At 40.6% G+C, this 23,740-nt stretch overlaps 1 protein-coding gene across 4 annotated transcripts in view; it reads left to right on the top strand.

Annotated features, from left to right (window-relative positions):
* The first annotated feature begins 3,158 nt into the window (after nucleotides 1-3,158).
* The window catches only part of CLINT1 (clathrin interactor 1), a 54,850-nt gene continuing 34,268 nt past the window's right edge, over nucleotides 3,159-23,740 (top strand). For all 4 annotated transcript variants that reach the window (XM_081092657.1, XM_081092656.1, XM_081092655.1 and 1 more), the window contains exon 1: nucleotides 3,159-3,371. In XM_081092657.1, the coding sequence (XP_080948783.1) occupies nucleotides 3,331-3,371 (41 nt within the window). In that variant the 5' untranslated portion in view covers nucleotides 3,159-3,330. The remainder of the gene's footprint in view (nucleotides 3,372-23,740) is intronic.

Here is a 23,740-nt window from a genome sequence, read left to right as displayed (position 1 = left end):
TCCTTCCTTCGATTGATGTAATTGTTCCCTTTTCCCTTCTTATACATGTCCATTGCCTTTGTCTACTAATCAGAACATTATTTGGACTTCTGCCTGAATGAATGATTCCCAGCTAGTTATTCTTTGATCTCAAATAAACACTTGCTGGCTTTTCCTTTTGAATGTCCTTTTTATTTTTAGGTTAGCAAGAGGAGCAGTCAGGTGTGACCAACAACAAGATTCATTGAGCCAAATACTGAAGCCAAGTTACAAGTGCTTGCCCGTTGTGTCAGTCTGGGTATTGCAGAAAGCAGAAGCCAAGGTGGAAGTAAGTATAAGAGATTTATTGAGGGAAACACCTATGAAGGATTAAGGGAAAAGGGAACAAGAGGGGGTGGGGAGAACCTCAGACCACAGGAAGTTCTGACACCTGTCAAGGGAGAAAGGGAAGGCAGGAAGCCCGGGTAGGACGAAGCTCTGAGGAAATCTGGGCCAGGCTGATGGCGAGTCCAGGACAATGCTTGCTTAATAGAGGGGTCCGGCCTTGGGCAGAAATGGCCCAGCTCCAGCACACCTTGCTTAGTCATTGCCTGGTTGTGGCCCAGTGAGAGAACAGACTTGGTATAAATGCTGTGGCTGATTCCCAAGAAGTGGCTGCCAGGAGCTGTTGGCCATCCACACTCCTCACACTGATTCTCTTGAAAAGCGATCTGGGTGGTGCTTTCCCAGGACTGCCACACCTGTGTGCTGTGAATTAAACTCCCCTGAAGGAAACACCGAGGAGCCAACCACGGGAGATCAGCCGTCAGTGTCTGTAACTGCCCCTCATGTATAAGTAACACAGCCCAGTACATTTGCTTTCAAACCTTGCATTTGTTTGGCCTTACTAAAAGTGTCAGCTCATTGAGTGAAAAATATGTTTTCCTGAAGAGGGATGGGTGAGGTATTTTCCCATTTATTTTTCTACCATGGCCACATTTAAATTGCTACAAAGAAGTTACTATGGAAACTGCTCCCAAACTTGCAAGATAAAAGGTAAAAATGGAATACTTTGTTGACATACAAATGATTAATTTTGTGACCACTTTTTAACAAACTCTCTTTGTCTGGTTATTCTGAGTCCATTAGGGGCTCTTTTGAATCTAAGGTGGACAGACAACCTTTTTGGTGTTACATGCTAGGTAGCCCTGGACAACCGTGAGAACACCACAAATGACAATCCTGGGATAAGTCTAGGCACTTCCAAACTTGGTGTTGGAACAAGCAAAGTAGATGATGACATTGTAGTCTCTGGTTAAATCTGGTGAAGCTGATTGCAAACTGGCCCAGGCTGGGAAGGTGGTTATTTTTATGCCCTGCCCATTCTGCTGGTGTACCCTCACCCGATTGTTTGAAGGTTAACTTGCTGAGATCTTATTTATGCAAGTAGTTTCCCTTATCTCCTCTTGCCACATTCTATCCTTTGAATCTTGGGCTGGATAGTCCTTTCAACAGGAAACACTTCTCATTTGAAAGTCCAGTTTCTCTACCTATCTCTGCTCATCTTTACCTGCCCCTTCCACCCATCTCTCCAACTCACTTCATGTCTGCCCAAGTACTCCTCCTATCTCAACAAAGCTCTGAGATAGCTTTGTCCTGATTTCTGCTTTTTGTGCTCTTCTGCCTGGCAATGCTTTCAACTGGCTTCTCTCAGGCCTTAATCCCAAAGCCTTATTGAAACACTCTTCAAAGCTGCTTCCAGTAATTAAGTGGACACAACAAGAAGAGGCGACTTGACCTGAGGAACGAGGGGTCAGAAGTTTTGAGTTCTTGATTTGGGATCCTTGTTACCTAGCTTTCTGACTAGCAGCACTTCACTTCTCCTTTGTGAATCAGTCTTTGTCTGTTACCTTCACCAGGAATTGTTTTATTGCAGATCTTTCTTTTATGGTCAGCTCCTTTATATCATTCAAGTTTCAGCTTAAATATAATGTCCTCAAATAGGCCTTAAATATTTCCTAGTGTCATTTTCCTCTAACATCATTCTCTGTAGCATTATCATCTGTCTTCTTCAAGCACTTTCTATCTGCAAGTGTCTTTTTAAAAAATATTTTTAATTGATTTTTAGAGAGAGAAGAAGGGGAGAGAGAGAGAGAGAGAGAGAGAGAGAGAGAGAGAGAGAGAGAAAACATGATCAGTTGTCTCCTGTATGCCCCCTACTGGGGATGGAGCCTGCAACCCAGGCATGTGCCCTGACCAGGAATTGAACCAGCAACCTTTCAGTACACAGGACAACACCCAACCACACTGGCCAGGGCTATCTGCAATTGTCTTAATGTTTCCTTGATTATTTTTTTTCCTCCAAAGATCTTTAAGACCCAAGGGAGCTGGTGCTTGTCTGTCTTGTCCCCATCTATATTCCCCACTCCTGGCACATAGAAGATCCTCAATAAATATGTATAGAATAAAAAGAACTATAAAATTTAAGCAGTTGGACTAAACGAACTTTAAGGTTATTTACAGCTTTAAGATGAACATTGTCAAAAATATGTACGTGAAAAATGAAGTGACAACAACCATTGCAATAAAATACTGAATACAATGTGTGTGTCTACTTGTGCTGCCAAGTTCTCGGGTGCGTCATGGTACTGGTTTTCTACCGTTTGCCATGGAGTGTGAAGTGAGTTTCTGAGCTTTATAAAAAGTATCTAACAAGTGTATCAGGTAGCTGTCTAAATAGTAAACCAGCGTATCATAGAATTAGAGTGGAATCGTTTTAGACTACAACTTCTTCAATTTACAGGCATGGAAACGAAGACCCAGAGAAGGAAGCATGTTTGGACACTTGGAACCAAAAACAGCGCTGCTTGTCAGTGAGGAACACACACACCACTCCCACTTCCGTATAATCATTATTAATAGCACAGCAATACTTCACGGTTGAACCAGTGGTTCTGCAACTTGAGCGTGGAGGATGTGTTAACGCACAGATTGCTGGGCCCCACCCACGGAGCTTCTGGTTCCGTAGAGTCGGAGGGGCGCGGGAACCCGGAAAGTTTACGATCAGTTGTACCAACCTTAACACGCCTCCTCTCAATTTAAAGGCTCCGCGTGGCGCGCAGAGAACTACTGATCCCGGCGTGCCCCGCAAGAGTGGGCGGAACGTCGGGCACTTCCGCCCCACGCAGCGCCGCTGCCCCGCGTCTCGACGTGTCACCGGCAGCGCCGCGGCTGGGGCTGGAGCTGGAGCCGACTGGGGAGTTCTAGGCGGCGGCAGCGGTGCGACCGGCCTGGATCTGCCCCGGCACCTAAGTGTCCCGGGGTCCGTGGGGAGCAGGAGAGGGCGGCGCGGCCCGGCCCGCGCGCGGCACGATGTTGAACATGTGGAAGGTGCGGGAGCTGGTGGACAAAGCGTGAGTATCGGGGGCAGTTGTGGCCAGGCCCACGCGGGGGAGGGGAAGGGTACGGGGAGCTGGCCCTGTGCTCGGCGGCCCGCGTCACGCCCCCCCGCCCGGCCCGGCCATCATGGCGGCGGCCCGCTCGCCCGGGGGCCCAGTCCTCGTCCCGATCGGCGAGGCTGGGAAGGGACTCTTCCTCCTGACCCCTCCGCTCCTGTCCAGGCCTTCTTCCCGGTCCCTACCCCCGCCCCCCAGGCACCGACCCTTTGGTCAGGGAAGGGGGCGGGGCTGGCGGAGCGGGGTCACTGCCCGGCGGAGGACTGCCTCGGCCACGGGCTGTGCGCTGCCTCCTGGGCAGCAGGGGAGGCTGGAGGGTGGGGGACGCAGGCAGGGCCCTGTGTCCGCGGGCGTGGTGCAGTCCTGGCGCCTGGCCGGGATAGAGCCTTTACCCTGCAGGTTTCCTTTGCTTCCTCGGGAACCTGCACTTGGAGTGGGTGGTAGGTGTAACAAGTGGCCATCGTGGTCAGGCTGCAGGTAAAAACAAGAGGAGACTCTTCCCTTTCTAACAGTGAAAGCAGGTCACCGCATGACTTCTTGTTCTTTTCCTGTTTCCACACTAGTTTTGGAGGGCCCCTTGTTTCATTAGGTTTAATTAACGAGTCATTAAGGGATTTCCCCTAAAAAAAGAAAACAACCCAGTTTATATCTTGTTGATCTGCTTTAACTTCCCTGACAGGTAAAATGACTAATGCTTGGTTGATTTCCAGTAAGACGTAAATGATAACTTTAGTATCTTCCTACACTAAAACAACTTGAACACTTAGATCGATTATATCCGTTATAACAGGGCTTAAGTCAGGCCTTCTAGGCAGGAAGTAAAGTTAAAGAATTGAACCAGTCTCTCCCTTTTGGGTATGCATAAGTGTGGTGACAGAAACAGTTCATTTGTGTCACCCATCCCAACTAAAATTAGGATGTGTAGGTGGCAAACTGTTAGGCTTTCCTGACTCCAGAAAAAATAATTCACGTTGGCTGTGATAATACATCACATAGAACTTAGAGTTTGACCATATTTTCAAATTTTCTATGCTAAGGAGCGTAGTTTTTAAGAGTTGGTTCAACGCTGTAACCCTGACAAGTTAATTCACCTCAAGTGCCCCAGTGTTGTCAGGTATGGTATGAAAATAAGGATAGATTCTTACCTTAGAATGCTGGAATTAAGGTATAAGAGCTTAGATAACACAATATGTTTAGATCAGTATACTTTTGATAACTATAGCAACTTTTCTGCATTGAGAGTGAGATAAACTTCATTAAGAGATAAATAAACCCTATGTTTGAAAAGTGATTTGCTTTAATAGTTTTCATTTATCAACTATTCATTTGACTATTAAATGGGCTTATTGTGCTGTGTATGTACTCTGATTTTGCTTTCCAAAGGTAAAATACTATTTCTTTTCCAGATCCAGGTCCATTGGTTGTTTTTTCATATGTGGTGTAAAGACCTGGGTACTAGTTTAGACAGTTTTTAAAAGTCCAGAAGTTTCTAAGGAGGATAGGGGAAAAGCCCCACTAAAAAACATCTTGGTATCTTAGAGGATTAAATTTATGGTACTCAAAAAATTTGAAGAGGCTGTACATTTTTCAGGAGATAGAAATCAAGACAATATTCCTGCTGCTGGTGTTCATTTCATTGTATGTCTTCATCACCTGCCTTACTAATCGTCCAGTGCTTTAGGTTAAATTTGCCACATAGGCAGTTACCAAGTGATCTAACAGAAGAGCTGTTGTTGAAAAATAACTTCTACCTTTGTAAGACCCAATTTAGAATGGACACTTGAACCAAGTTATTCAATAACTTGTAAGAATGTTGCCACCAGGGGCTTTTGAAAGCTTTTGTGGGTGTCTGACACATGATATTAAGATTACAGCATGAGGTTATTTTATTGATGAATACTGGGGACTTAATTTTCATCTTTCCCTGGCAGGAGAGAAGAAATTCTTCCCCAGAAATGTAAGCATCTTACAGAACCAATACCTGTGGCACTGTGTCCAGTTAGGGTACTGTTCACCTTAAAATGCTACTAATGGAGGTGAAGTGGATCCATAGAATGGCTGCTCTGATTAGCAAGGAGATAAGGTGATCAGGAGACTTGCAAATGAGGAAACAATGAAGTGATTAAGGACTGCTCTGAGAACTTAGATTCATAGAATGAGGGCTTATAATAGAAAAGACACTGGTTTGGGGTTTGGGGCTTGGGGCACTCGGTTCAGATTCTGTCACTGGCTCTTAGATTAGTCATATGTATGATTTGAGGCAGAATCACATGAATCTCCAAACCTTGTTTTCCTTACCTGAAAAATGAGGGATTGGCTTAGAGTAGGACTTTTTTCAACTTTGCTGACTATTTGGAGACATGAATGTCCACCACATGAAAAAACTGGAACTAGTATTTCATAATAGCAGATAAATTTTGGAAAGTCATTATCCTCCTGAGACAGTTTTGGCTAAAAAAGGACATTTCATAAAAAGAGTGGTAATCAATAAATGTTCTATTTAAATGCTTTATGCAGTAAATAAGTGCAACCTATGACTCAGGAAAACTAGGACTTTTATTTAGTATATATCCTTACCCAATGAGGTTTACTTCAGGGAGAAAAATATACTCTTTGAAAATGTGTTTCCTGGAGCTACTGTTTGACCCAGTATGGAGGCAGTTCTTAAGTATAATGATATATTTCAAATATAGGCTTTTGAGACCTTTAAGACTTACAGAAGGTGTGGAGATATTTTCCACGATTGTGGCACCTCCTGGTGGCATTAAATAGTTCTGTTTTGCAGAACATTGTAGAACTGAGGAAAAGCAGATAAAGCTGTAAGTCAGCAGAGCTTGGAGTGCCAGTTTCCTCCCACTTGTACTCAAGTTGCACAAAAGGCAGCTGTGGCAGGAAAGGATAAGTGGCACCACTCCCACCAACTAGGATCAGCTTGACCATTGCTGTCCATGGCCTGCCTGCCTTTATTCGAGGTTGTAATAAAATTGGATACTTGTATATTTTGTCACGCTATACACAATATGAATGGAAAGTTGCTGCAGTTCTGTTTTTTGGTTTTTTTTTCCCCCCAAATTTTAGAAACAGGATGACATGGTATAGTGGTAGATCAAAACTGCTACTTTTTGTTCAAGCCTGGCTAATCCTTCTGTTTCATCTCAGGGGTAATATTAATTAACTAGAGGCCTGGTGCACGAATTCGTGCATGGATGGGGTCCCTTGGGGTGGCCTGCGGGGATGGGGCCCCAGCTCATACCCCCAGCCTTGTAGCCCCATAGCCCAGCCTGGCACCCCGCCGTGGCCTGGCACTGCCCCCTCACCTGCTCCACATCCCACCTGCGGAGCGATCGATGGAGGCCAGGCCCCTGCCCAGCTCCCTCAGTGCCTGGGAGCGGGGCAGCAGCCTCGACCCTGCCACCACCACTAGTTGCCGTCTGCGGGATGATCGGTTGGGAGCTGGGCAGCGGCCCTGCCCCCTGCCACCACCACTGGTCACTGTTTGCGGGGTAATCAACGGGGCGATCGGCCCCCTGCTTGCACCCGCCTTGGCCCGGCTCTGCCCGCTCACCTCCTCTACCATACTGCCACGGTCCTGCTCTCGTTGGGGGCCCATCGGGGTCAGCAGCACCTCCACTGTTGCCCGCCATGTTCCGTGCCGCCCCCTGGTGGTCAGCGCACGTCATAGTGAGCAGTCGAACTCCCAGTCAAACAATTTGCATATTAGGCTTTTATTATATAGGACTAGAAGCCCGATGCACGAAACTCGTGCAAGGGGCTTGGCCCTTGCAGCTAGGCCCTTGCAGCTGCGGCTATGGCTTGCCTCAGCCTTCGCAGCCCCGGCTTCATCCGGAAGGTCATTTAATTAGCATGTTACTCTTTTATTACTATAGATGGTAAATCTATTTCAAATTATTCTTGTTATGATATTGCTTTCAACAGTGCTGCCCAAGGTCCTAAGGCAACTGCTACAGATAGTCCATTTTAAGTTATTCTCTTAAGCATAGTTTGCATTTTCTGCCAGTAAGTTGATTTTTCTTGGTGTTATGTGCAGGTTTTCAGTTCCTAAGTGTTAAATAATGTAATACAGCTGTAGAAACTACTGTTCTCATCAGGCTGACCCCAGAGGGAGAATCTTTTGCTTTTATAGAAAATAGTTCATTCAATTATTTCAACAGATAGTACTTTTACTATTTATTGGAATAGTACTGTATTTTGTGAACTTGCAAAGTAAAATATCTGCCTTAAAGAAACTTGCCACTACAGCCCTAGCTGGTTAATTCAGTGGTTAGACCGTCAGCCCAAGGACTGAAGGGTCGAGGATTCGATTCTGGTCAAGGGCATGGATGCCCAGGTCGGGGGTCTGGGTGCATGCAGGAGGCGACCACTCGATACATCTCTTTCACATCAATGTTTCTCTCTCTCCCCCTCTCATTCTTCTCTAAAAATCAATGGGAAAAATATCCTTCAGTGAGGATTAACAAGAAGCTTGAAACTACAAATATGCTACACCTTATCAGTTGTTTTGCTTTTCTTTCAGTTTTCCTTTTTTTCCCATCTTACACTAAATCATCTGTTCAGTTTGCTTCTTAGAACTTGAAAGCAAAGATGATTGTCAGCTTTCTGTCTTCCCATATCAACTTTTATTTGAACCAGTTGTAAATAATTGTTATTGCTGAAGCAATAATTTAATTGTCCTTCCTCTTTTCTAGTAACTGGACAGAAGTAGATAAGAATTTAATTCCAAAGAAAGATTAGTTTAATTTATCTTCTGCCAGCATTTCTGTAGTTTAAATTAATCTATTTAGTACTATGTCAAGATGCTTTTAAAAAGGACTTAACTGCCTCGTGTTTTCCTGAACCCCCTTTAGTGTTAGTTTACAAGTAGTTTTTCATGTTTACTAATATATCCACTAAAAGTACTTGGCTTTCTTAAGTACTTCTTACTAGGACTCCTAGTTTTTACAGTATAACTTTCAGTTAAAACTTTTTCTATGCTCTTGTGTTATTTTCTTATTTCAATGTTTAATTTCCTTTAAGAAAAATATAGGCAGCTTAAATAACATTTTTTAATCTTGAAGAAATTTTGTTGTTTCATCTTTTATATTTAGATCTAGACTTCCTATCCAGTTGGAATTTATGTGTTTATTAGCTTTTATTATGCAAAATTTCAAATATATCAGAAAATGGAGGGACTATCTGTGTATACATGAATAGCTTCAAAAGTTTGGGCAATCATGCTTCATCTGTACTTCTACCTAACACCCCCACTCAATATTATTCTGAAGCAAATCCCAGACACCTATCATTTCATCTATAAACTTATCACTCTCTAAAAGGTAAGGAGCCATCTTTTTAAAAAAATCATAACCACAATCCTATCTAATAATAGACAAATAGGGTAATTAACCGTACCTCCGCTACGTTTCCCATTGGCTAATCAGGGTGATATGCAAATTAACTGCCAACCAAGATGGCGGCCAGCAGCCACACAGCTGAAGCGAGCAGGAGGTTTGCTTGCTCCAGTGATGGAGGAAGCCAAGGTTCCCTGCCTGCGGCATCCGGGCTCTGAGCTCCTGAAGCAACAGCTTCAAAAGCAACAATGTTTCAATTATAGAAGCCAAACAAACCCCAGTTACCTGCTTTCAGCTAGCCCCGGCCTCAGAGCTGGAGCCGGCTCTCAGCTCCAGTGACAGCTATAGAAGGTAAATAAATCCCAGAATAAAAAGAAAAAGAAAAAAGAGGCTGGGAGCTTCAGTCACCTGCCAGCCTGAAAACGGCTCTCAGCCCCTCACCCAAACTGGCCAGGCACCCCAGTGGGGACCCCCACCCTGAAGGGGGTGTGACCAGCTGCAAACAGCCATCAGCCCCTCATCCAGGCTGTCCAGGCACCTCAGTGGAGACCCCCACACTGAAGGGGGTGTGACCAGCTGCAAACAGCCGTCAGCCCCTCACCCAGGCTGGCCAGGCACCCAAGCGGGACCCCCACCCTGATCCAGGACACCCTTCAGGGCAAACCATCCAGCCCCCACCCGTGCACCAGGCCTCTATCCTATATAGTAAAAGAGTAATATGCAAACTGACCCTAACACCAGAAAGACTGGGAATGACTGGTCACTATGACACACACTGACCACCAGAGGGCAGACGCTCAATGCAGGAGCTACTCTCTGGTGGTCAGTGAGCTCCTACACGGAGGAGCTCTGCTCAGCCACAAGCCAGGCTGATGGCTGCCAGTACAGTGGTGGTGGTGGGAGCCTCTCCTGCCTCAGCAGCACTAAGGATGTCCGACTGCAGCTTAGGTCTGCTCTCTGCTGGCAAGTGGACATCCCTGGAGGGCTGCCGGGCTGCCAGAGGGATGTCTGATTGCCATCTTAGGCCCAATCCCCCAGGGAGCAGGCCTAAGCCAGCAGGTGGTCATCCCCTGAGGGGTCCCAGACTGCGAGAGGGCACAGGACAGGCTGAGGGACCGCCCCCCCAGTGCACAAATTTTTGTGCACCGGGCGTCTAGTACCATTATAAAATTTTTAGAAAATGATGATTACTTGATATCAAATGTTCAGTCAGTGTTCATTTTTTAATTGCCTTATAATTCCTTTTGTGATGTTTCTGGCTAATGGATATATCTCTTGATTCTCTTGATCTGTAGGTTCAACCTCTACTTTTCTTCCCTCTCGAAGTTTATTTGTTGAAGAAACGTGGTTATTTGCATTTCCCTTGGTCTGCATTTTGCCAATGGGACCTCCATGGGGTTATTTAAATGTTTCTCTAACCTAGGTATTTCCTATAAATTGGTAATTGTCTCTAGTTATTTTGATCAAATTCAAGTTCCAATTTTTGGAGAACAAAACTACCTCATAGATTCAAAGTACATTTTTAGTACTTGTAATGAGTCTTATATATAATGTTAACTTTTTTCAGCCCCAGCTGACATTACTTAACATTTGCAACAACATATTTAACTGTTTAAACTTGTTTTTTACTTCATATGAGCTTTCCTTGTTTTGCCTAATTATGTGTTTGTCCATCTACGTATTTTTATGGTAATTTCCTAGCCATACATACTCTCCTACTATACATAGGCACCTCCCGGTGTATTTAATGGATCTGGGAAATGGTTTGTAATTCAGAGATCAGAACTGGATTGAAATTGTATCACATCCAGTAGTAGTAGGTCCACTAAGAAACAGCACTGGAACAGTATCTCTCAATTTCTTTATTTATAAAAAGGAGATATTTATTTTACAGAGTTTCTGTGAGGATTAAATGCATGTGAAACACATGGCATACTACTAGAAGTATGTAAGAACTATGTCCTAATCCATAGATCATTATTTTCAGTGGGTACTCTTCACTTGAGTAGACAACTTAACCTACATATAGGAAAACTCATTAAATATCTCTATTATGTGTGCCCTATGCTTGTGTTTACCAAATTGTAAATGCTTTTACTTTAACATTGTAAAGCATATTACAGAAATTACTCCTTTGAAAGACATATTGAGGAATAAAGTCTTTGGAAAGACGTATTGCTCCATCTGTTCATTTTTGTTCAGTTTGTTTTGTATTTCCTCAAGATTTTAAAGATACTGCTAATGTAAACATCTTTAAAATGTAAAAAGATTTAGGTTTTGAAGGGAAATTGAAGTTGACAATTTATCCTTAAAGAGACTGAACAATATCAAGAAAAGAACCCTTTAAAATATATCAAAATCATGATCTTTGGCAATAGGTGAGCAGTATATGCAAAGAAAGCACCTTGCAGAAAGGGCTTTCCAATTATTCAACCCAATCTCTCTAACCAGCAAGAAATTCTTTTGGCTTACTAGAGCTCTTTAGCCTGAAAATTAAATACAGGTAAAAGAACATGGCATGTTGGAACCAATTTATAGCTATTTATGAGTTATGGATAGATTTAGCTAATAAATTATTAAATATGAATGATTTTGTCACTGTAGATCAATAGATAGGCATGTTTTATAATTAAGAAAAGTCTAGTTAGCCAATTATTTTAGAATGTCTCCTTTTTGTATATGAATTTTGTTTCTAAATTCTTAGTCTTTAATTCTAACATGTTTTTTATGACTTCCATACAAAAACATTATGTGGTAAATGTGTATGCATGCTTTTAAAACGTTTCACTCAGTCTGGACGGTGTGGCTCAGTGGCTGAACAAAGACTGTTATTCCTTAGATTAGTTCTAATTTTAGGAGCTATTTTATCATATCTGTAAAAACTAGAATTGGGATGGACCTATGATGCAGATTAAACTTATGCTATACTCACTTTTTAATACCTTGGATATTTGATCTGCTTGTCCCTTGGCTATTTAATCTGCTTGTGGAGCCAGTTTGACATAGGATAGATACCTCTTGGCAAGAAAAAAAATCACACTGTCCTTTCTTTAAAAAAAATGGATTTACTAAAAAAAGTAAATAACCTGTGCAAGTGGCCTTACGCAACTGTCAGCAATAGGAAAGGTTGTTTCACAATTAAACTTACATATAAAGCAATGTGAGTCTGAAGCTGCTTTAAGTACAGAGTAAGAGTGTTTTGGGTTGTTGAATAGAAGTAATGTTCCCATTAAAAAAAAAATAGACCTTGGGAGCTTAGGCTTTTAAATTTTATTAGAAATTGTATTTGAGGAACTTGCACTTCAATTGATAATGATATACAGTTGAATTTGTAGTAAATGGAATTTTCAAAACAACTTTAAAAAAAATTTTTTTAATTGATTTTGGAGAGATGAAGGGAGAGGGAGAGAGGGATAGAATTATCATTGATGAGAGAGAATCACTGATGGGCTGCCTCCTGCACACCTGCTTCTGGGGATTGAGCCCACAAGCAGTCCTGGGCATGTTCCCTGACCAAAAATTGAACTGTGACCTCCTGGTTTGGTTCATGGGTCGGCTCAACCACTGAGCCATATTGGCCAGGCGCAAAATAACTTTTAAATAAATATTTTATGCTAAATATTTGGCTAAAAGTTTTTCTAGCAAGTGGCAATTGGTGTCCGAGTTATGCAGAGTAATAAGTATGCTGTTACTATTATATCTAAACTAGAGGCCTTGTGCACAAAATTGGTGCACTGGGAGTGGGGGGGGGGGGTCCCTCAGCCCAGCCTGCGCCCTCTCTCAGTCTGGGACCCCTCGGGGCATATCTGCCTGCTGGGGATTGGGCCTAAGCCGGCAGGCAGACATCCCTCTCACAGTCCTGGATCCCTCTCATAGTCCAGGACCCCTCTCTGTACCGCCTGCCTGCTCGCTGCTCTTTACTGCTCGGCTCACTGCTCTTTAGTGCTGCCACCACCACTGCGCTCACCAGCCATGAGCCCGGCTTCTGGCTGAGCCGCGCTCCCCACTGTGGGAGCGCACTGACCACCAGGGGGCAGCTCCTGCGTTGAGCATCTGCCCCCTGGTACTCAGTGCACATCATAGCTGCCAGTCATTCTGCCATTCAGCCAATTTGCATATTGGGGTTTTATTATATAGGATGTAACATTTTGCTAGCTTTTATTCACTTGTCATTAAATATGGTAATATGTTACTTTGTTACATAAGAACTTGATAATAGAATAATACTAAGAGCTTCACTGAGGATGTTTTTGGCCTGTTGACTAAAATGTTTAACTTTTATGATTTTTTTTTACTCATAAATAAATACTTAGGACTGCTTGACATGTGAACATAGTTTGGGGGAGGTGATGGTTAGTGTCCCAAAACAGTAAGATTTGCATTTTTTATCCAGTAGTTCCCCCCTATCTGTGGGGTATATGTTTCAAGACCCTCAATGGATGCCTAAAACCGTGGATAGTTCCCAACTTTCATATACTATGTCCAAACTGCAGTACAAAGTACTTTCTTCTGTGCTCAGTTTTCTTTTTCTTTTGATGATACAACGCCTGTGTGATGAGATGGTTGGTGTGAGCTGAGTGACGTAGGTGTTGTGAAGTAGGATTAGGCTACTCTAAGGGTTACTTGAACACCGCAGGATAACTGAAATGGCTACTAAATGACTAATGGATGGGAGGTGTATACAGTGTGGAGATGCTGGACAAAAGGATGATTCACATCCCAGGCTGGACAGAGCTGGACAGCGCAAGATTTCATCACGCTACTCAGAACAGTGTGCAGTTTAAAACTTACGAAATGTTTATTTATGGAGTTTTCCGTTTAATATTTTTGGACCATGGTTGACCACAGGTAACTGAAAATGCAGAAAGCAAAGCTGTGAATAAGGAGGACTGCTTTATTACTAATTGTTTCTTTAATAATATCTTAAATGTAAAATAAAATGACATTAATTATAAAAATCAGGTAAACCTAAATTTCATAATTGTTTAACTTTGGTAAACTTTGCATCAAAACGTATGCATTCTGTATGTAAAAGCATAGTGTTCACTCTGCATCTAAACTCTTCGATGCTTTAATGGAGGAATGATTGCACTTGAAAAAACTAGTTGTTGCCTAATTTGACACTAAAATAAATGTTCTCCAAATTGTAATGTCAAGAAAATGACAGTTCAAAATGAAAACAAAATAAACTAATCAGTCCTTTTTATGAAGATTAACTTTGCTCCAAGTTATATGTATTTCTTAAGCAGATAAAAAAATTTTTTTTATTTAGGTAAGAGTCGTGTAACATAAAATTAATCATTTTAAAGTATTGAATAGAGTGGCATCGAGTCTCACTTTGCAGTGAGATTTTTGAATAACTTTTTATTTGAAATTAAAGTTTTAAAAATAATAAAGAGAACACCTGTATACCCTATATCTAGATTCACCAATTTTTAAGATTTTGCCATATTTGTCATTCTCTCTTTTCCTTCTCTATTTTTTATCTCTCTTCACACCCACACACACTTTTCTGATCCATTTGAAAATTGTGGTTACAAGACTCCTTTCTTTGCCTCAAAGACTTCTGTGCGCACTTACTAAGAACAAGGATTATTCCCTTAACATAGCCACAGTATCAGATTTAGAAGAGTTAACATTGAAACAATGATTTTATCTCTGTAGTCCATATTCTGATTTTGTCATTTATTCCACTCTAGTACAGTATAGGATTTTTTCCAGGGTTATGTATTCTATTTAATTGTCATAATTATTTAGTCTCCTTTAATGAAGAGTTCCTTAACTTTTTAAAAAAATCTTACATAACACTGGTATTTTTGAAGATCACAGGCCAGTTATTATATAGAATATTCCTCAATTTAGGTTTAACTGATGTTTCTCAGTTTATGTATCCTGAGCTGGAACATTACATTAAGTAATCTTGTGCCCTTTTCTGTAGGAAAACAATGTCTATATGTCCCTTCTTAGTCATTTCAATTTTGAATATTCAGTCAAGTTATTATATGGTCCCTCCACTTACAGTTTTTCTCAGTGCAACTGATAAGCAATCTGTGGGGAGATATTCTGAGACCTCTCCTAATCAAACCCCAGAAACATCTATCGTTTCTTGCTTGAGCTGATCTTCACTGTAATGGTTACAGATGGCGATTCCCCATGTCTAAACAACGTTTATCTAACAGGTACTTTCTCGGTAAGGCACAGCACAGCTTTCTTATGCTTAGAAACACTAGACAGCACTTCAGCACTAGGGTTGGGGCCATATTAAACAGTGAAATCACCAAGAAAAAGCACAGTGCACAACGTAGCACTGAAATGACCAGGGAAGGGACACTTGTTTACAGTATGAGAACAGAAAGAAAGCAGAGCATCACCTTTGTGATCCCACCTCAGCTGGGAATGTGTATGAGGGACGACTCAAATTTTTCGCTGCTCTATACATGTTTACAGTGACCATGAAAGTACTGTGAATATTAATTTGGGAGTTACAAATACATTTTAGTGAGCAAGCAAATTCGCAAATATGGAATGAAGTTTAAAAGTTTTTTAAACCCCAGGGGAGAAAGGGTACAAAACGTAAAACAGTCTATGAGACTTAAGATAGAAAATGAAGATCAACAGTTAAGATCAATCAAAGAGATTTTTAAAAAATATAAAAATAAATGAGATGTAAAGGAAAATAAAAAGCGGAAAGCCAGCCAACAGAAAAATAAAAGATTAAAGGAAAAGCTATTAGATAAAAAAAGAAAAAATGTACAGGGGTAGGCAAAAGTAGGTTTACAGTTGTGAATACCCAAAACAGTTATATCCTTGTACTAGAGGCCTGGTGTACGAAATTCATGCACAGGTGTGGTCCCTAGGCCTGGCTGGCGATCGAAGCACGAGCATCTGGTATAGAAGGGCAGGTCCCAGCTGACATCTGGGCCCTGGGCAGCATCTGGGCCCCTGTGTGCCCCCCTCCGCCTGAGTCATGGTGCTCGAGGCTCCACACAGAGATGCAGTGAGCGTGGCTGGATGCTGTGGGCCAGGGCACAGAGTGGGCCTCTGGGCCGCCCAGCGGCACCACATGGACCGGCTCCTGTGCAAACCCATAGGGATGGCCCCTGTGGTCCAGGCAGCTGTGGCCTGGCTCACCCAGAAGAGGCCGCGTGGGTGTGGGGAAGGCTCCTCAAGGGTGCCCAGCACCTGAGTGTGGGGGCTTTCCCAACACACGAGCCCTGGTGTCCCAGGGGAGGGTAGCAGGGGGAGTGAGCTCGGGGAACACTTGGCATTCTCACCCCACCTCTGTCCCCATCACCCCCACCCCCAGGTAGCCGGTGAGAAGTTGCAGTGCGTTGCTGACTGCCTGCCATGTTCTGCGCTGTCCCCTGGTGGTCATCGCACGTCATAATCTCCCGCCGAACAACTGCCCGAGGGGACATTTTGCATATTAGGCTTTTATTATATAGGATTGCTATTTATTAAATTTTGTATTATTTATTTGTATTGCAACTGTGGACCTACTTTTGCCCATTCCTGTACTGTATACTAAAAAATAAAATGTTGAGATGAAAGGTATAAACTAACCTTTTTCAAAGTTTGAAAAGACAAAAAATAGTACATCTATAGAAACAGATTTTTGGGACACTTACAAAAAGCTCCAGGGAAAAGAAGTATTGTCCCCAAAGTTTTAGAGACTCACAATGCACATTAGAATAGTAAAGTCTCTGAGAATTGTTGCAGAAATAAAGTTGCCTTTGTTTTTCTGTAACCTTTCCCAAAACTCACCATACACTCCTTTTCTCACATGACACCTGTTAATATCTCCCAGAGTATTTTTCACAAAAGGACAGAGTACTGTTTTAGAAGAAAATAAAAATGAAAATCTTAAAAGTTATCGAGATACATGACAGAAAATAGAAATAAATCAGTTGGAAATAGAAAACAGTTTTGGCTTGGGACTCGCATTCCTGGGGAATAGTCTTCTGTTCTGGCAGCCCTGTTCTGCTGCTAGCCGAGGGGCAGAGAGCAATTTGACTCTACCTTCTGGCCCTCCCTCCAAAGTTGTCTTTTCAGAAAGCTTTTATCTGTGCAGACAGGGCACTGATACAACACGCAGGCTGCTGAGCCAGGGAGTAGAAGCTGATCCTCAGCAGAATTAAATCAGCCCAGCCACAGGATATTTCCTTAGCAAGTCAAGAGTTTTATACACAAGTGCTGTTTTTCTTACTTTTTTTTTTTTTTTTTAAGGAAAAAATTTTTCATTGTATAAATGTTTTTATGGTTTTTATTCCTTTTAGGCTTCATCCATATACACATATGTTTTTAGATGGTTGATAGTGGTTAGTATTCATACAATTTTGTGTTGTGAAAGCTCTTTTTATATGACCATGAAAGGAAAAGCATTTCCTAGTCATGGCTGCCTCTGCCTGTTCACTTGCTGCAATGTTCCAAGCACCATTCCTGCCTCATTTTGGAAGCAGCTTTCATCCTGCTTCCCTGAACCATACAGGTCTTCTCTTCTGCCAGGCATACAACACTTTGTCCCCTCTCCCAATCTTACTGCCTGCCACCAAAGTGCCTCTGAAAAATAACTCCTTAGCATCATGGGACTAGCTTATGTTGGGATAGCTTCTTGTGAGCCCGTCATCTGCTGCCCAGGTCATGATAGCAGCAGGACCTGTGCTAGAGGGGAGTGGAAGGACTTCCACATAAACCATCATGGCCTTGTACATCCAGACATTTCCTAGGATAATGACTTGTGTTCTTGCAGATGAAACAGTACAGAAATTGGGTATCATGGCCCTTCCAAAACCCTTTTGTTTAGCTAGATACTGCCTGGAGTGAGTTACATAGACCTTAATTTTTGGCATTTTGAAAGTTCAGAATTCTCCTTTGGATATTCCTAAATTGTAAATACAAAATTCATGCTAGATAATTTCCCTTCTGATTAGAATAGTTTCAGTGTTTGTTTTTGGCATAATTTGCTTTGGTAAGTACGACCCCAGTGGTTGATATCAGTGAGTTAGTTTAGTGAATCCAAAAAAGTTAGATACATTTTATCAGATGATATCAGATTACGACTAAAATAGAAATTACTACTTAATGTAAAATAAAAACCTAGCTCACAGTCTATGGCAGCCGTGGGCAAACTACGGCCCACGGGCCGGATCCGGCCCGTTTGAAATGAATAAAACTATTGAAAAAAAAGACCGTACCCTTTTATGTAATGATGTTTACTTTGAATTTATATTAGTTCACACAAACACTCCATCCATGCTTTTGTTCTGGCCCTCCGGTCCAGTTTAAGAACCTATTGTGGCCCTCGAGTCAAAAAGTTTGCCCACCCCTGGTCTATGGTATGCTAAGATTAAGGAGCGTGAAGTTTAAAATACAAACTCTTTTAAGCATAAAATAGCAGTTCTGTGCTGAGGCTTATATTAATAGATGCTTTGTCCTGTCTCTTAGTGATAACTCATTGCTAGCTCTATGGCCATTTCTTAGTCATAAAGTTATTTCTGCCTTGCTGTATATTTGTGTCTTCAAAATCTTCATTTCAGTTTCTACTCTGTGGGTCAGATAGGTTGCTAATACTGTAAAGTTCTGCAACAATGAATGAGATGTGGGTATTATGCCAGTCTAAGGGGTCATATAAAGAATATCTTCAAATTAAAAATAAAACCTACTGGCAGAAAAATAACCATGTGTGTTAAATGTTTTACACATGTCATTTCATTTCATCTCTAAATACATAGGAACTACCTTTCAGAAGAAGAAACTGAGACAGACTGGGTGGTTTGTCCAGGGATCAGAGACAATATCTGGGTCCTATTAATTTCCTCATAAATTGTTGACCAGTATTAACTTGCTTTTACACAAAATTAGCCATAAAAGATAAAGCCAATTATGCAAATACATAAATGTGCAATATTTTCCTCTGGCAGGGCCTTGGATCTTAGAACAGTTCCTAGAGTCAAGGCCCATTTTAATTTCTGAAAATGGGTTCTTTTACTTGGTATTGCTAACCACTGAAGTAGTAAGGAAAGGGAGGTAGTTTTAACGTTTCTTCCTCCCACAGGTCATGATTTAGTTGTGTACATCAGCATGTTTTTCTTGGCTTATTTCATTCATATCGTTTTCCTTGCACATCTGTTATATAAACTATAAAACTTACTTCCTTGAAAAGTTGCCAGTTTAAGTCACACTTAATAGTGATCAAGAGGTCGGTATCTTTTGGGAAAAAGAATTAAATGACAGACTTTGAGGGGCAGAAATCCAACTACCATCCTGGTTTAAATGTTTCGTTTTGTTTTAGATCAACTCTTATATTTTTTGAGTCATTGAAATAATTATATGTGGTTCCTAGTGTTTCCCAAAAGACTTCATGTTAGACTACACACATTTAGTGACCTTTTATGTAAAACGAGGTATTTTAGTTACTGCTTCTATATGTTTTTATCTTTTCAGTGGTCAATTTACATATACATTCTACTGTGGTACATAGTTTGCCATTTGAAACTAAATTTGGGTTGTTGACTTCTTAATAACTATTTAAAAAATATTTTTATTGATTTCAGAGAGGAAGGGAGAGGGAGAGAGAGAGATAGAAACATCAATGATGAGAGGGAATTATCGATTGGCCGCCTCCTGTAAGCCTTGAACTGGGGATCGAGCCCGCAACCCGGGCATGTGCCATGACTGGGAATCAAACCGTGACCTCCTGGTTCAATCACTCAGCCACGCTGAACAGGCTGTAATCCTTCTTGACCTTGAATTCTACATAAACCATAAAATAATGATTTTCTGTGTTTTCTTGGGAAATCTCTCTCTATATATAAAAACCAAGCAACCGGAATGGCGGAATGACTGGAATGACTGGTCACTACGAGGCACACTGCGGTGGCCAACTGCCTGATGGGGGCCCTGATCAGCCCCCCAACCTCCTGTGGCCCCTACCCTGGCCAGCCTGGCCCCTGATTGGCCTCCCCATCCCTGATTGGGGTGTGGCCGGCTGGGCAACCACCCACAGCCCCTCCCCTCAGCCAGCCCAGCCCTGATTGGTCCCCATGGGGCGGGCTAGCCGGACCCCACCTGTGCCTGAATCCGTGCACCAGGCCTCTAGTAAATTCATAGGATTTATTCTGTGAACAGAATTTTTACATTTTAGAACAATTTTGTACTTAAGTGATGAACATAATCAGTTTTTGTGACTCTCAGAAGTTTCAGATGGTGTATAGTTAGTTTGGGCCCATGCAACCTGATAATGAATTAGTACTGGAAGTTTTCCTGGAATGTTAGATGAACTCTTCTGTAAGCAAGGGACTGAGTACTTATTTCTTTAATGCACAATTTGAAATTGTGTGGATTTGGAATGTTGGTTTTTAAGCGTGAAATATTTAGATAAAGATATCATTTGGGAATACAGATAATCTACAATGACTATTTTTAGAGATTAGAAGAGAAAGTATGTTATAAATACTAGTAGGTTAATGTTAGTTACTGTAAAAGTTTTTAGATTAAATTTTTTATGTTACATTTCCTATGAAACTGTTCACCTTTCTAAAATACAGTAGATTCTTGATAGATTTTTCTGTTTAAAACATCTAGAAAATTCATAAAAGAAAATAATATATAACTTTGTTTTGATCCAGATTTGACTTGCATGTGTGGAAACAGGCCACCTAGCTGAGCTAGTCATAGGCATCTACCTCACAGCTTTGTTGTGCTCCAGTTCTAGGACTGTGGTGAGAATTTAACTTCTTTGTGAAAAACAAAGAAAGCCAACCTCCAGTACTAATAGTGAACCTGGCAGAGCCTAAGAAAATGATGATTCACAGATAGAAAATAGAAGCTTTACATATACTTAGAGAGGAGCACCAGGTTTGGTGGTACCTTGGGTTAATGACACAGTCAAATCTAAACAAACTCAATAAAAAGTTTATGAAAAGTGCTCTCCATGCAAAAGTTCTTACCTGAAAAATAAAACTTGGTGAATTTAAATATTAGTTTCCCTGTGCTGAATAAGTCTAGTACGCACAGAATACTTTAACTCTTGTTCGAATCTGGGAGATTGGAGTCTGTACAAACATTTTCATTTTCATAACTTTGAAGATACACAAAGGTGTTAAGGTAGTCTTTCAAGAATGTTAGGGCTTATTTTTATAGTTTTTTTCTACCTGCAGAGTAGTGTTGGTGTTTAATTTGCTCCCCACCCATCCCCAAAGCCCTGAAAAATAAGTACTTTTATAGAAAAGAGTTTTATAGAATTTATCTTTCTACTTTATCTGTAAGTAACACAAGTGCAGTCTAAAATTTTGAGTTAAGATTATAGGAATAACCCTTGCTTACAGAAGAGTTCATCTAACATTCCAGGAAAACTTCCAGTACTAATTCAATAACAGTTTGCACAGGCTCAAACTAACTAGACACATCTGAAACTTCTGAGAGTCCCGTAACAGTCAACAATGTTCAGTAATAGGAAAACATCAAGAATGATTAAAATTCTGTAGTTTACTTCTCCACCCCCATGGTAATACTGGACTGAATTATTACTGAAGTGGAAGCCTATCATTGGTCTGAATGGATCAAAGGATTCGGTAGTAGACTTAATGTGAGAATGGCTTTTGGCTTAGAAAAGAGTATGCAGTCTTCCATTTTCTTACAGCTTAAGTCAATTGGGTATTTCAAAAATAGTTAACATTAACTAGGGGTAGTTTTCTGTTGTCTTATATCATTATGGGAGGGAACAATTGACATGGTGTTTTGAACATTAATACAACATCTTCACAACATCTTCTGGGGTTTTAATGTCATATACTAGTAGGCAGACAGCTTAAGTTTGACTTAGGCAGTTTTTCTGTTTGTGCCATGTTTTTAAAATGTTTTATGTATCTAGTCATTGTGTCTAACTTGCTCTTTGAGTATCTAGACTTATTCTTGATCCTTAAAAAGGACTATGGGACTCCCCTCCTCCCTCAACAAAACCTGTCAGTAAGTAAACTGCTCTACAGTGTTTATTTGTATTTAATTTAGTTTTGTTTTTTGACTGATAGCCAAAGGATGAGGTATAATACTTCAGTGCAAATTCATATTTCAGCATTTGGCATTTTAATGTTCTGTTTTGAAAAGTGAAGAGGAAAACAGAAGGTGCATAATCCTTTATGTAAATAGGTGAAGTCATAAATAATATGCACGTGAGCTTCCCACATAAAAGATATGTGATTTTTAACTTATCAGATTACTCTTTTCTGAAGTCGTGTTACTGCAGGAGAATGGATAAGGCAGCCTCATACTTTAGATATCTTTAATTTCAGTTTTCCCCATTTTCTTTGCCCTACTTTTAAGAGGAAGAGGGTACATTGGTTTCCTCCTTTTCAGTTGAATAGTTCGTATTTAATATTTACTAAAGCCAAAGAAAATATAATTTCCATAACTTAGAATGTATTTTTTAGGTCTTTTGAAATATTAAATCAGCATTTAGTTCTTTTAGTATCACAGTTTGTGATATTATCTTATATATTAATTAGTAGGCTTTTCATGTAGGTCAGCTTATATTAGTAATTCTCTGATTTTAAGGCATAATGGCACAATAGAAAATGGGCTTTGGAATTAGAAAACCTAACAAAGTTTGAACATCTATTGCCACTTACCAACATGTGATCCTGAGTGAGTTTCTTAACTTCTTTACTAAGGAGTTGTTATAAATATAATATTTTCCCTCTCTCCTCATTCATTTTTTTTTTTTTTTTTAAGAAGAAGGGGCTGTAGTTTTAATCTTGTCTTAGCATGGTGGCAGTTTTATAACTAAGCTACTATATAATCAAATATGATAACATTTGCTTCAGTAGCATTGATTCTTCTATTGAACCACTGCTTGTGTTAAGACAGTTTCCATTGTTTTGTGTTGCATTTTCAGATCAAGAAAATACTTTTTTTTTTTTTTGATGAGTAGCAAATATCCAGCCAAGAGGTTGAATCAGCTTTTCCACCTCCCTCACACCATTTCTGTACAGCCTCACATTTTCTGCTAACAACAAAAACTATGTTTGTTCAGTTTGGGAGTACTGGAGTTCTTATTATTGACCATAAATTTGATGTTCTTTACAGAACTATAACAACATATAACTTGGTTTTAAAATGTGAGTATTGAATCTATAAAATGTTCAGCTTGCAAATAAGGATAACATGGTGAAAACCCTTTCCTGATGAAAAATGAATATCACAGGGTCCATTATCAAGCTTTTAGAGCTGGTATTCTTAAAACTACTTCCCTAATGTTTTTGCTAGAAAGATTATTTTAAAAATAAAGGGTTTACCCCCAAAATGCATACACACTTTAAGAGCTAGTGGCTCAATTTTGAAAATGAAATGTATTTTAATAAACACTGCCTTTATAATTATTCAAAGTGTGTATACATTTTGGGGGGATACCCTATATAACAAATTTTCCTGGCTTGAATGATTTGTTAACTCAGAAAACTTTCTTCATTATTCATTTTATAGATGTTTTATTATTTTTAAAAGGTTTTTTTTAAAGATTGATACTTTACAAGGAGCATAATAATTTTACCTAAATCATAAAAGTATCATCTGACTCTGTGGCATTGAGATTAAAAGTAACTTTTTTTTTTTTCCATGTATATATACTTTAATGGAACTTTATTTTTTTTTATTTTTTTTAATTTATTGCTTAAAGTATTACAAAGGGTATTACATATGTGTCCATTTTATCCCCCCGCCCTAGACAGTCCCCTAGCCTCCCCTATCCCCCAATGTCTTATGTCCACTGGTTATGCTTATATGCATGCATACAAGTCCTTTAGTTGATCTCTTACCCCCCTACCTCCTGCCCCCCAACCCTCCCCGGCCTTCCCGCTGCAGTTTGACAACCTGTTTGAGGCAGCTCTGCCTCTGTATCTATTATTGTTCAAAAGTTTATAATGGTCTCTATTATCCATGAATGAGTGAGATCATGTGGTATTTTTCCTTCATTGACTAAAAGTA

The sequence above is a fragment of the Myotis nattereri genome, assembly GCF_964212035.1.
Source record: "Myotis nattereri genome assembly, chromosome: 5".
Lineage (NCBI taxonomy): Eukaryota > Metazoa > Chordata > Mammalia > Chiroptera > Vespertilionidae > Myotis > Myotis nattereri.
Note: the sequence above shows the minus strand (reverse complement) of the source record. Positions and strands in the feature narration are given on the sequence as shown.